The 14382-nt window shown below is 41.6% G+C and overlaps 1 protein-coding gene across 1 annotated transcript in view; it reads right to left on the bottom strand.

Annotated features, from left to right (window-relative positions):
* The window catches only part of UNC79 (unc-79 homolog, NALCN channel complex subunit), a 205465-nt gene that overhangs the window by 140041 nt on the left and 51042 nt on the right, over positions 1-14382 (bottom strand). Inside the window, exons 5-7 of the mRNA XM_045823781.1 lie at positions 10419-10511; positions 5598-5653; positions 4789-4918 (exon numbers count right to left, since the gene is read on the bottom strand). Of these exons, the coding sequence (XP_045679737.1) occupies positions 4789-4918; positions 5598-5653; positions 10419-10511 (279 nt within the window). The remainder of the gene's footprint in view (positions 1-4788; positions 4919-5597; positions 5654-10418; positions 10512-14382) is intronic.

Below are 14382 nucleotides of genomic sequence, written 5' to 3'. Positions count from 1 at the left end.
TGACAGCTGTTGGGGAGGGGTTGAGGAGCTGGGCTGGGGAGGAATTGAGAAAAAAAGAAAAAATTCATGGAAATGGAAAACAGTGTGGCGATTGCCTGGAGGGGGCGGGTGATGGAGGGGATGGCTGGATAAATGGCGATGGAAGAAGACTTGGCTTGCAGGTGTGAACACAATACAGTACACAGATGATGCGTTGGAGAATTGTGCACCTGAAACCTGTATAATTTTGTTAACCAGTGTCACCCCAATTGATGCAATAAAAAAGGTTGCTAATTTGATTGCATTAAAAAATAAAACCTTGAGTTAATCAAAATCATCATTTAAAGAATTAAAAAAGGAGATATTTGGCACATACATAACCGACAAGGATAATATAGATATCCAACTAGTCAATAAATAGATCAAAAAGTATAAATTAGTAATAAGGGAAATGCAAATTATAACACAGATACTTCTACATATACTCAAAAATGGTTAAAATTTAAAAAACAAGTAAAATAAAGATATATGCCCAAAATATGGAATATAAACAAAAATAACTCACATGCTTTTTTAATGTAGGTACAAATTAGTACAACCCTTTTGGAAAACTGTTTGCCATTATCCATTAAAATTGGATACACGCATACCCTCTAATCGAGCAACCCCACCCTGGTAATGCAGCTAACAGAAATGTGTACACATGTGCACCAAAGGATCTGTGGGAGGATGTTCACAGCAGCATTATTTGTAATAGCCAAAAAGTGGGAACAATCCAAATATCCATAGTAATAGTAAATCGGATACGTAAACTGTGGTACATTCATTTGGTAGCTTATGTATAGCAATAAACATGAACAAAGCACACAGTTATGCTCAACCCATAGACAATTCGCACACAAACACAAATAAGTAGTGTACGATTCCATTCACATAAAATTCAAACTTAGGTGGAACTAATCTCTGCTGTTGGAAGGCAGGTCAGGGGGTTACCTTCCAGATAGTGGAAGGCGGTAATCATGGTGGTGAACATGGCGGACTCAAAATTTGTGTGTTTTTCTACATGTGTACGATGCACAGTAAAAAGGTTTAAACCATTTTTTAATTTTGTGCAGATAAAAGATAATAAGAAGATAAATAACTCAATGATGGGAAAATTATGACATGCAAAGAAGCTCTACCATGTAGAAGCTCTACATGTAGAAGCTCTACATGGTAGAGCTTCTTGTGCTTGCCTTGAATACAACTCAAGACTCTAACTCTACTAATTTGGTAGCTTAAACTAAAATTCAATCTGACAGTGTTGTCTGTAGTTAGCTAAGCCCTCTCTATGTTTTCAACAGTCTCTGCCCGGGAAGTATGTATCTTCCCACATCTTTTGTCTCATAGCTTGAGTGGAAACTACAGCATAACTGGTGCTGACCTTTGCTAACGAAGGCTAAGTTATTTACTTGTTGGGACACTGTAACAAGAAAATTGCTAAATAATTTCTCTCTTCTCCACAGAAGCAGAGCTTTATAGAACAACATAATGGGTGGGGGGCGGAGGGTCATTGCCAAGAAAACTATAATTGTTTCATCTTTGAAACTCATATTTAATGCCCAAAATACTTGGAGTGGTTTTTTTGTTGATAAATACTAACAAACTCAAATGAAGCAAACACTGTAGATTACCTCAGTATTTGGTCTCATTCATATGAGTTGTAAATATTCCTATGTTACTATGCTTAAAAGCAATAAATAACTTATATACATATATAGTTAAAATTATGGTGAAGTACTAACAAGTATTAAATCTATGTGGCTATGTATGTGTTCGTAGCGTTATTCTTTAAATTTCTGTATTTGAAAACTGTCATCATAAAAGGTTGGGGGATAGATAACCTTGTATAATTACACACTGTACAATGTAGTCTCAACTTTATTTTAAATGTCCATCAAAAAAACCGGAAGGAAATATATCAAAATGTTAACAAATATGCCAAATGTTAGAGCAGAAAAATGTGGGTTTTCCATAAAAGTGATCTGGGTTCAAATTCAGACAGTGTTTCCTTATCAAACGTGTGAATTTAGTCCCACTCCTCATCCTTACTCTCAAGATTTTTATGAAGAGTTAATTAAGAAAATGTCTATAAAACCTAATCTGGCACTGGGTCCATACATTTGGGTCAGTTAGGAGAATGCTCGAGTATTAAATGAGACAATAAGCAGCGAGAACAATGTCCAACAAGCAGACAGCGCTGGATAAACAGTAACACACGGACCAGAACGGTTAAGTTTTCCCGTGATCTCCTGCTTTCTGCACAGAATGCCCTGACCCACTCGACGGGAGTGCCAAGAAAGCTGCTTCCCTAGGAACTTGGACAGTGCCTGGCAGGCAGCAGGCACATGATGATGCTGTCAAAAGAATGGACGTGTGTGGCGATGTGATTACAAGGATGGACTGAAGAACGAATGCCCGTAGGCAGAGAGGCCAAGCAAAGAAGAAAGAGCCGCTCTGCTCTTAGCTGGCACAGGCTGAGCTGTCCTGGGGAGACAGGTTCGTCTGGCCCTTCAAGACAGCGTGGTCACAGGGGGAACTGGACGCAGCTCTCAATTTCCCCGGGGCTTGTGGGATGCTCTACACAGACTAATCTCTTCATGTGGCTTCACCCTTTCCAACTTGTCTGTGCTTTCCCTTTGCCATTAGGATGAAATCCAATCTGCCTCACAGGCTTTCTGCTTATCCCTGGCTACTCTCCTGCTGCCCCCTCACCGTCCGGCTGCATACAACAAAGTGCGGTCATGCTAGCGTTAAGTTCCAAGTCCAAATCCATGCATTTCCTTCTGTCTCAGTCTCACATTTTACCCACTAATGACTCACTCCCCCTGTGATGTCTAGTGTGTGCATCTCATTCCGGTACCAGCTTACATGTCACTCACTGAAGAACGTTTCTTGACAACTCAGCCCTCCTCAACGTGCCCTCCATGACGGTGAGGCCCGAGGTCCTTTCTGTGTGTCTCCACAGCACTCCCGACAGTTGACATTTGAACAGCCTGGGTTTAAATTGCACGGCTCCACTTATGCATGGATTTTTTTCAGTAATACTACACATGGACTTTCTCTTCCTTATGATTTCCATAACAACATTTTCTTTTCTCAAGTTTACTTCAAGAATACAGTGTATCATACATATAACATACAAAATGTGTGTTATGCACCTCTAATCTGTAAGGCTTCCCATCAACAGGAGGTGACCAGTAGTTAAATTCTGGGAAAGTCTAAAGTTATACGGAGATTTCTAACTGTGCAGGGGTGGGGCACCAGCACCCCTCACCCCTGTGTTGTTCAAGGTCAACTCCACTTGTTCTGCCTTAGCACTTACCACACTGTCGGGAGCTTTCGTGGTCTTTCCCCCACGAATGAAGTGTACACACTGAGATATTGTGATTGTAGTATGGTTTTTCATTGTGTTACCACCCGTGCCCAGAATAATGCCTAGCTAATAGTAGATATTTACCCCATAACTATTTATTTAATAACTGGATTATTTTTCATATCTAGATTGTATTAAGCTCCAGCAAGTCTGATTGTGTCAAAAACCACAGGGCCTGGAACATTAAATTACTCTTCAAATATTTACTAAATAAATAAATTTCATTGAATACTGGTTACCCATTCATACATCCCGTAAATGCTTATTTCCGGGATCTGCTGAGAAGGGTTGGTATCAAATACTTCAGTTATTTCACCTTTTATTTTATTAACGCTTCCAGATATTTTTGCTTTTACATTCAATTATCCACTCGGCAACACTCCAACATTCTCTGCTACCATGGCTATAAAACACCAAAGACACCAGTTTCTGTTTTTTTAAAACTATCTGCCGTCACTGTCCTAATTAATAGTATTGCTACCACTATAGCCAATGTTGTTTGTTCTGAGTTTAGAATAAGCCCACCAAGGACCATCAAAGCCCCCAAAAACAGGCATTAATAACTTTCTAACACTTGGCTTTAATCAGGAACATAAGAAATAGAATTAAGTTAATTCCCCTCTGAACCACCTCAAATCACCCTAGGAAATACGGGCGATGCCAAGAAAGAAGTGGGATCTAGAATATCAGTACACGATCCCACAATAACCTGAATAAAAGCTAACTGTGCCAAAACATCCACCTCTTCCATTTTCAGAATACCATGCATACAATTAAGGGGGCGGGGGGGAGGTAGTCAGGGGCACCCAAAACTCCATTAGCCATGGGCTGTTTCTTTGATTTTATGATATATAACCATAACCACAACAGAGGACCTGGGGTCGGTCTGTTTTTGGTAAACATATGTCATTACATGTAAATTCAGTGTTTACTTCTCAGTTATTGATGACACCAATAGTCACCAACTGTTATCCTGGCCAAGGAGGCTACCAGGGTCACTCAATGTTTACTCGGCGTATACACTGGTAACGCTGAGCGTGCTCCAGAGCTTCTCATCAGAACAGAACTGGCCGCCTGAAGTTGCGCTGCACGGTGAGCACACCCGGAGCCTTACTCCGCACTCACACCCCTGCAGTGGTTCACGTCGGCGGTAGTTAAGACCACAGGGCAACAGGTAGCAGAGGAGACTGAGACGTACACTGCGGTGTCATAAATGCTTCTGAAATTAACTCTCATTCATTTATTTTATACCACCTAGCTTCAGCATGGATCTATGGCAATGCCTAGAGTCACATACACAAACCCAGCGAGAGAAAAATAGAGACAAGCAGGTAAGGCCAACGGTGACACGGGAGAGGTGGAGACGGGGTGCCAGGGGCCTGCTCTCGTCTCACCTGTGTACTGCAAGCCCCTGTATTCGCTTATTGCCCCGGGGGGTTTTAAATTGGGCCAGTAATGGAACAGCATTTGCACGGCTGGCGGCTTCACTTGGGAGGGCCCGTAGGCTATCACGTACAAAAGATCCTAAAGGGAACAGGAAGAACATTTTGACTCAGCATGATCAGATACAAATAAAGGTAACTCACTCAACAGTACCAAAGCAGTGAAAATTTCAATAGAGGGTTTGAGGTGGTTAATTCCCTGGAATCTCATCATGCGCTTCTCAGATTTGATCATATTAAAACATTAGTTGTATTCCTTACTTATGAATAAGTCCTGTAAATAAGCACAGGACCTATTCTTAAGTAAGTTCCTAAGTACATTTTCTTTTAACAAGTTCTTCGCTTCTCCGAACAATGTTAAATAATTGATTTTCGAACAGCATAAGCCAGTTTGCTAAACACTGCATTCTTAAATTTCCCAAAACACATTTCTTAACAATTCACATTTCCTATTTGAAAAAGAGACAGATTCTCAACCAACCTTTTAAATTAAATAAAACTGTCATATAATATAGTATGCACTAACTCCCAGATTAAGAGATATTCAGTTACTTTTGCTGCCAAGCCCCTGTGATCAAGATCATCCCTGCTCTAAATGATAAATAATTAACCGGGAAGAAAGTATAGGTTCTACACACCAAAATAATGAGACATCAGTAAATTTGACCTAAAAATACTTTTAACATGCCAACAACTTTTACTAGTGATATATTACATAAGTTAAGTTTGTGGCTATGAGTTAAATGAGGCCCAAAACTTACTTTCCAGACTTCTTGTTTATATTTCATGAGGCATTCCAATAATTGACAATGATACACTGTAAGGAAGAAAATGTCATTTGAACATGAAGTATAAATACCAGGTAAAAACATCCTTTAAGATAGAATAAACTATATTAGTATGACTTTCACTCTAATCATTAAATTGGAAATTACTTATTTCCATATAATCAAACTTTTCCAAACATCATATAAGCCCTTGACTTTATCAAGTTTTGTTCCAAGATCCTTGAGAAGTGTATTTCATTCATCTTATCAACAAAGGAAATATTAAGAAAATTCCCTAGTTATCATACCTTTACCACAGAAACTTACATCAAGGTAGTCAAGATCTACATAGGGAAAAAATCATGTAACAGGATCATAATAAAAGGCCACATTTATTGAGTATCCATTATGCCGGGTACTGTGCTAAGAGCTTCATGCGTATAATCTCATAGCCGCCATGCTACAGGTAGGAAACCGAGACTTAGTTTCCTATCTGGCCAGAGTTTGGACCGAAGGAAAGATTCGAATGATGGATTAGAGTGGGAGTCTTATCATTTGATTGCCAGTTCCATCTGCTGAAGAATTCTTAAAAGCTGTACAACAGCAAGCTTCTCTGATTTGCCTATGCTTACCTGGAGAACAAAGATACTTTCTCCCTAGCTAAGGTAGCTGTTTGGGGTTTTTTTTGTTTGGTTGGTTTTGGGTTGGTTTTTTTTCTTTACCTTCCCTAATCCATCTTCCGACCCTATTGTGGCACCGAAGCATATCTCACTGCAGTCCCCGATGACCTCCTTGTCATTCAATTCCACAGGCATTCTTCAGTCTGCCTCCTCCTTGACCTTCAGTGGAATGCAGCACTGGCCCTGGGAAACCCTGTCTGCCCTTGGCTTCATGACCGGCCCTGTCCCACTACCTGTTGCAGACACTACCATTGTTACTCAGCCGCTAACAATGCCTTTCACCTTGTCGGTCCCCGAGTACAGCCTGCCACTAGGGATGGCCATGTGACTCAGCTCTAGCCAGCAGGACCTAAGAGAGAATCTGTTGCAGAACTTGTGAAACACTTTTTTTTTCTCTTTGATTAAAGGAAATAGGCACACCAGGACACATTGCTCAATTGCCCTGACTGATCCTATTACCTGCCTGTGGATGTGGTGGTGTAAGAATATAATAACCTTCACGGTGGCAGCCATCTTGCAAACCCGCGAAGTTCAAGAAAAACACAGAGGTGCCTCTCAGCCCCTGACACCACGGAGCTATCTCCAACACTTCCCGCTAAGTAAACAACAAACCTTCTTGTCGTTTAAGGCCTCTGTGGGTCAGCCAAACGCATCCTAACAGATACAACCTCTCTGTCTCCTTGGCAAGCCTGTTCTTCCGATGGGCCGTTCTCTGCTGAGTTCCTGAAGGCTTGGTCATAAATCCACCCCGATTTCCACTCTCTTGTAATCCATGTCACACTCACACACAATTCAGTGTATACCATGTACATGGAAATTCAGTGAATGCCACTGGACACTGACATGCAGGCTCCAAGTTCATTACTTCTAACGCAGAGTTCTATTTTGAATGCCAGGCTCCTAACACAACTTCCTGATTATCATTGTCTATTTTTTTTTTAAGTAAGCTGATTTATTTGCATTTTTGTGGTTTGGACGTAGAGAATTATTACTGAGGTCATATGTAGAGCTCCCCCCCCCCCCATTTTACTGAGATATAATTGACAGAATACATTAGTCCAAGTGCACCTTCTCCTCTGAAATATCTCAAAGACACCTTGGACACAGCATGTGCAAAACAGATGTCACGAGCCTCCCTCAGAAGCCTGGTCCTCCTCTCCCAGTGCCCCCTCCCTCAGTGAACAGACTAGCCATGCATTTAGTTATGGCACCAAAAGCCCACCAGACCTGGGCAGCTCTCAGATGTACCCACTTTTCTCGGCCCCAATCACCTCTGCCTTTTACACGCCTCGGCAAATGCAATGGCCTCCTCGTGGGTCATTCTGTAGCCACTCCGGCTCCTTTGAATTCTGTCTCAACTGCAGCCTGGGGGATGCATACATACCCACTCAAAGTCCTTCAGTGCCTTCCTGTTATCAGGCTTGGGATAAACGCAGGATTCCCAAACAGAGTCCACAACATCCCACGTGTCCTGGCCCACGGAAGCCTCCAGTCTCATCTCCCATCAGGCCGCCCTACTATGCTGATCTTTAGTCCCACCAGCTTCTCAGACTCCCTTCAGACACAGGGCTCTTCTGCCTGAAGCCCTGCCCGGTGGGCCTTGTTAACGCTGCCTACTCATCCCTCAGTAACTTCCCCCAGGAAGCCCTCCCTGACCTCTTCAGTGAAAGGGAACTCTCCCTTTACAGGGTTTCATAGCACGATGTACATCTTCCAAAGCTCTTGTCACAGCTGAAACTTCACATTTGCTTTTATAATTGTTTGATTAGTGTCTTCTCTCTCCCCACCACCATGCACCATGGGATAAGCTTCATGATGTGAGGGCAAGGATCAGTTCTGTTTCTCTAACCATGACGTCCCCAGTCTGGGCACATAGGACATAGTCATTGACTATTTGTTGAATATGTAGATGACCCTCTAGAATTGGAATTTTGTTCTTAAGCCATCAGTGGATTCTCAGGCGCAGGAGTTCCGGGCCACTTTCTCTCACACACTGTCTGCTGTTCTCCACGTGTCTGCTACACGGCCCTGCTGCAGGCTGGTTCACTGACAGCCCCGTGAACACAGTCCCTCTGTTCAAACTGTCCCCCTTCCCCGGAGGCCCTCCTTACCACACTGGTCAACCTCTGTCCACATTTTAAGACCCATACTTTGCTCAAGGGGCATGAAACCTTCCCTAATCCTTTGAATCCAGAGTTCTCATTTCTGATGAATTAGCCCTATCTAGTGTGTTTATTTGGTAAGTTTCACACACTTCTTTATACTGTAAACTAATGATTCCTTCTGAATACGCCTAATCTTCCCAATTGGACATGAGCTCCACGTGGCAAGCACCGTGTCTTACATTTCTGATGGTTTTCCCGGTGCCCAGCACAGGCCCGCGGACAGAGGATGTGCTCGGCTTGTTCATTCAACGAGACGCTTGTTCGTTGAACGAGGTCTGTACTCCGTCCCTGACACACAAAGTCTGCAAACGCCCAGCTGCCTCCTGCTGTCTCCCCCAGGAAAAAATCAGACAAAAGGTGAGGACCTACCACTTGGACCTAGAGTGTCTCCTGGTGGGTATCACCTCACTTCTTAAGAGTCTCCCACATCACAAGATGGGTTTGGGGTTCCAAATGTCATTCTTACTCTAGGATTAGTTTCTGGCTATCAACATTCCCCCATGAACAGATGAAGACACAGACTTAGAAATAACAGAAGTAATTCTATCTGATCACGGTGGTCTCCCTGTGAAACATTCAACTCCAAGAAGAACACGGCATACTGTAGTGACCCCACTGCTACTTACTGAGCACTTACAATGCGCCTGTCACTGAATAAGCACTTTGCATACGCCTGATTCATTGAATCCTCGAGACACTGTGAGGCACCACAGGAAGAATGATTCCCATTTGGTGGGAGTTTTATAAGGGAACTTGGCCTCAGGGTGGTTAAAACTTCCTCAAGGTCATGATAACTGGCAATTTACAGGTGAGCTCAGAGGTAAGCCCACATACGTGACCTCAAAGCACATGATTTTACCTGCATTGCTTTACTGCCTGGCAACTTAGAAGTTAGGACCAAAGGCTCGTGATGAGACTTCAATTAACTAGATTCCAAATGAAGGACTTTTTCCCAGAACATACTATATAATATAAATGACATTTTGAGGGTACTTTAAGCCAAAGAGAGGAAGATATGAGATATAACTTCCAACACATATACACATTTTAATTAAACACATATAACAATCATAAGGGATTTCATATTTAAAGGATGATACTCCACACTGGAAGCATTTCATTTTAAAATGAAAAATACTTTTTTCCCCAATCCTGAGTCAAAATACAATTATTGACTATGTAATCAAGTAGAAAGTTGAAAACAGTGCCACCAAATTTGTTCACTTTCCAAATAAACATTAAAATAAAAGTAAAAATTGTCATATCTCAGCACGTGACCAGCAGGCAGCCCCTCTTTAGGTCGGTTTCCCGAAGTTCATGGGCAATTAAACTGATCAGTGAAAACCACACAAAGCAAATCGTGTGAAGCCTGTCCGATATCACTAGTAATCAAAGAAGTGAAAATCAAAGCGAGATACTATTTTTCACCTGTTCAATTCTATACAAATTTATGATAATACTCAGTGATGGGTTAAATGTACTTTCACACATAATTAGTGAGACAATTGAAATTTTTTCAAGTTCTTTAATCAATTAATCCCTCTTTTATTAACTTATTCTAAGGAAATAATCAGAAATGTAGTACAATTTATGTTCAGAGATACTTGGGTGGCATTAGAGTAGCAAATTCACAAATTATTAATACTGGTGTTCTTTAATTATTAGAATTGCAGGTGATTTTCATATTTCTGATTCAACTCTTCCAGCATACTTATAGTCAATCAATTTCCAGGCACTGTTCTAAAACTGTGCCCTTAAACATTCTGAAAACATGGCTAGCTTGCAAGATGACTGCTAATAGCAACAGGCAAGGGAAATGTATTCCAGCTCAAAACTCTGTTTTCTAACACCCAGTCACTTGTCTACCCACCGAGCAAGTTCCTCTCACATGAGAATTTCCAGCCTGCTCCTTTGATATCTGGTTTAATTCTTGGTTGTGCAGTGAGCCAAGCCCCCCGAAGCTCCCCTACCTGGGTTCGACGTGTACTGCATCGCAATCATTAGCATGGAGGATGCGGAGAGATTCACATGGGCGGGAACTCCTTCTCTCCTGGAGGAACCCACTGAAACCAAAATATTCTGGATTAGACTCAGTTAATGTATGTGGATATTCATTGTTACTTGCTACTTTGCCTGGAGCGTGAGAGTTAAGCAGAAACTTTTGTTGAAAGTCCCATCCAAATCCATGACCATTTTGCACAAATAAAACTACAAAATCTGTCCTCGCATACAAATGCTACCGTTCTCATCGGTAGCCAGCATTTAGGGAGACTCTGCAAGGAGCAGAGACAGTGCTAGAACATGCTGCGATGGCTTTAGCAGAGCTGTACTTAGATGGGGTCTCTGCTCCTAAGAAGTTTGTATCTGGGTGGAAAAGAAAGAAAAACCAGAGTCCTCTATGTCCCAGGTGTAGAGGCATGTTGAAGGATATCCCCTTAAGAAAGTAAAAAATAAAAAGTTTCTGAACCCAACTTGAATATATTATGTTTTAGAGATGCAAATAAAATAAGAGTCTACTTATACTGGGTACCTTACTGATGTAGTGACACAAATTTTAAATCACATATTATACAAAGTTGTATGTTAATTTAAAAACTATTTCAACTCTCAGTGTCAGTAAAACATTTTCTTCAAACCTTTACATGTAACTTAACCATTACCATCTTCATCACCGTGAGAACCATTTTTTTATAATAGTTTTCCAAAGCTTACCATCTCCAGATCCATCGGAGTTGTCTTAAATAGAGTGTTTTTGGACTCCGTGAATAACACTGCTGCTGAGCATTTAATTCTGTCCACAAGCATTATTCGCAAAGCAAGCTGGTTGCTTTAGAATTCTTCGTATAGCTGAATAATTGTGTTCTCCAGGTGATAACCACTTAAGACATCTTTAAGCGGCTTGTTTACAATGACATCCAACTCTACATCAAATTTCTTTGTCTTTTGTAATAGAATGTAGCAGGTAACCCCAATAAACATTCAAAACCAGCACTGATTGAAGTCATTCAGGGTAATACATTGTCTTTGAAGAGCACTTAATTATTCTAAAACAGCAACTGACACAATAAAAGAAGCTTTAAAAAGACTCAACTATAAAATAAATTTCCTTTTTTCAGCGATAATTGTAAAAGTAGAAGAAACCAGTCCTTATATTTGGGCTTATATGGCAACTTGTCAAGAAAGCATGACCAGAACAGTGTACAGGGAGTGTGACGTCACTCCTCAGCTTCCTGCGAATCATGGACAAGGCCGTGAACATGGACAACCAAAAAAGAAGATAGCCCTAAAATCTGCTGTATTTTATTTTATGTTACTTTATTCTATATTAAAGCATAATATGTGGGAATAATATCTCACACCCAAAAAAGAATGAGGCAACTTATAATAAAACATGTGTATAAAAGCACCATTAAAACACTAATAAAAGATTTGTCATAAAGTAGACAAAGAAAATTTACCATGATTCTTTTTCTCTTCCACACAGAAAACTTTAAGCACCACAACAGATGGAGACCATCGCAATAGCTTTACGGGAATAAACAAGCCAACAAAACAGGTCTATAATTAAGTTGCATTTACCTGACTTTGCTTTTATTCGTCACTTGCAGCTGGGCTGCTGTGAACCCACAAAGCAGGTGATATTCAGAGAGATCATTAGTTTGGCTATACAATATGAATAAGTTATAATAATTATACGAAGACATGGAGATCAGTTCCTTGCTCTTAGATGGTAAAGTTGATTAAGTGAATGTGATTGACCAAGGAAAAAGGACTTTGAGCCAAATCCTAAAGAGGAAGATGCAGTTGTTCTCAGACCGGAGCCAGGGAGTTTGTTCAGGTCCAGCAGCCGGGGACCTGGAGGGCCTAACGCAGAGTGGAAGCAGGGACATCCCACGCTCAATGAGCACACTCAGTGAGTGATTCCAGTGCCAACGGACCCCGGACCTCCCTTGGAGAAGCGTACTTGAGAGATGAGAAATGAGACAGAAAACATGGAGTGTAAGGGGTCCGGGTGTGGGGGGAATAATTGCATGCTCCTTGTGCCCTTTGTTTAAGGAAGAAAAAGAAAGTCTCAAAAAAAATAATTTCATATATATATGTACGTGTATTTACATATATATGTTCCTATATGTGTGTGTGTGTATTCCTATGTATATATAGGTACATACATATATACTTCTCTTGGATTTCACCTTTGTTTAAATTCATCTCAAACTTCTTAAAAATAAGCATTTCAGCCCCGGCTGGCATAGCTCAGTGGATTGAGCGCAGGCTGCGAACCAAAGCATCACAGGTTCGATTCCCAGTCAGGGCACATGCCTGGGTTGCAGGCCATGACCCCCAGCAACCGCACATTGATGTTTCTCTCTCTCTCTCTCTCTCTCTCTCTCTTTCTCCCTCCCTTCCTTCTCTAAAAAATAAATAAATAAAATCTTTTTTAAAAATGTTTAAAATAAGCCCTGGCTGGTGTAGCTCGATGGATTGAGTACGGGCTGTGAACCAAAGCATCGCGGGTTCAATTCCCAGTCAGGGCACGTGCCTGGGTTGCGGGCCAGGTCCCCAGTGGGGGCCACATGAGAGGCGGCCACACATTGATGTTTTTCTCTCTCTCTTTCTCCCTCCCTTTCCATCTCTAAAAAAATAAATCAATAAATAAAATATATTTTTTAATTTTTTAAATAAGCATTTCAGAAAAAAGAAAACCACTATCACGGGAGACTGCGAAGCTCTGCTCCTGGAGGCCGCTATAAACGGGAGAGATGCCCAAGTGCCTCAGATGATTTAGGTGAAGTCTATTTATAGAAGAGCCCGAATGGTTCGGTGACCTTTGGATGTCCCTTCTACCCTACAAATCCATGTTCTCCCTCAACTATGGTCCACCAGCAAGCCAAAAGCACTCCCTTGGCTCAAGCCCTAGGAAGTTGGCTCCAGTGTCTATTATAGAAACAGACAGTGCTTTGCAACTTCTTAGCCTTCTAGCAGACCGCATAAAATCATCGCGATTCCAACTTAATAAGCACACACAGGCGCACATCGTGTATTGAATCTTGTTAAAAAGCACGACGTAAACAGATGCGCTGCTCATCCCCGTGAGGGTGCAAAAGGCCACAGCTTCACACGGTGGTAGGAAGAAAAGAATCAATCGAAATTTTTACATTTTACACTTAATATTGTGCTCAGGAAACACAATCGTGTTTTCAGACCTAGTCCCTGACCAGACTCTCAGCACCAATGCAGTAACCTCTGCCACCACCCCTCCCCCTATGAGCACCAGCAATTCCTGCACCTGCTCCTGTGTGTCACCGCTCCCAGTAATACCATCATGTACAGCTCTTACGAGAGTCTCACCACACACACACACAAAAAAAAGTGTATGGGAAAAGCCATGTTACAAAAGAGAAATCAAATCGTGTTCATGAGGACACCAACTTAATTATCAGGACTACAGCCCAAGTCACCTGACTTGGTGGCCTGTGCACGAGTCACTTATTCGAAGAGTGCTTGTTCAGTCCTTCCTGTGCCAGGTGTTGCTTGAGGCCCTGGAGACACAGCCACATACCAGACAGGCAGGGCTGCGTCCTTGTGGAGCTCAAATGCCATCCAATACGGAAGCCACAGCCACATACAGCTATTTAAATTTAAATTATATTATATTATATTATATTATATTATATTATATTAAATTAAAAACTCAGTTCACCAGTCTCACTGGACACATTTGAAGTGCTCAACTGCCACCAGTAGCTAGTGGCCACAGCATTGGACAACAGGGATTTTACAGAACACTCCCATCATCACAGAAAGTTCCGTGAACAGCGCTGTTCTACACAAATACGGGGAACAATATAAAGCAGGGCGTGGAAACAGACGGAAAGTGAGGGGAGGGCCTACTTTAGCTAGAGGGCAAGGAAGGGCGTCTGGAAGAGGTGCTGC

This window comes from Phyllostomus hastatus, unplaced genomic scaffold (genome assembly GCF_019186645.2).
Source record: "Phyllostomus hastatus isolate PE091 unplaced genomic scaffold, TTU_PhHast_1.1 phas_scaffold_501, whole genome shotgun sequence".
NCBI lineage: Eukaryota > Metazoa > Chordata > Mammalia > Chiroptera > Phyllostomidae > Phyllostomus > Phyllostomus hastatus.
This window is presented reverse-complemented; position numbering and strand designations above follow the sequence as displayed.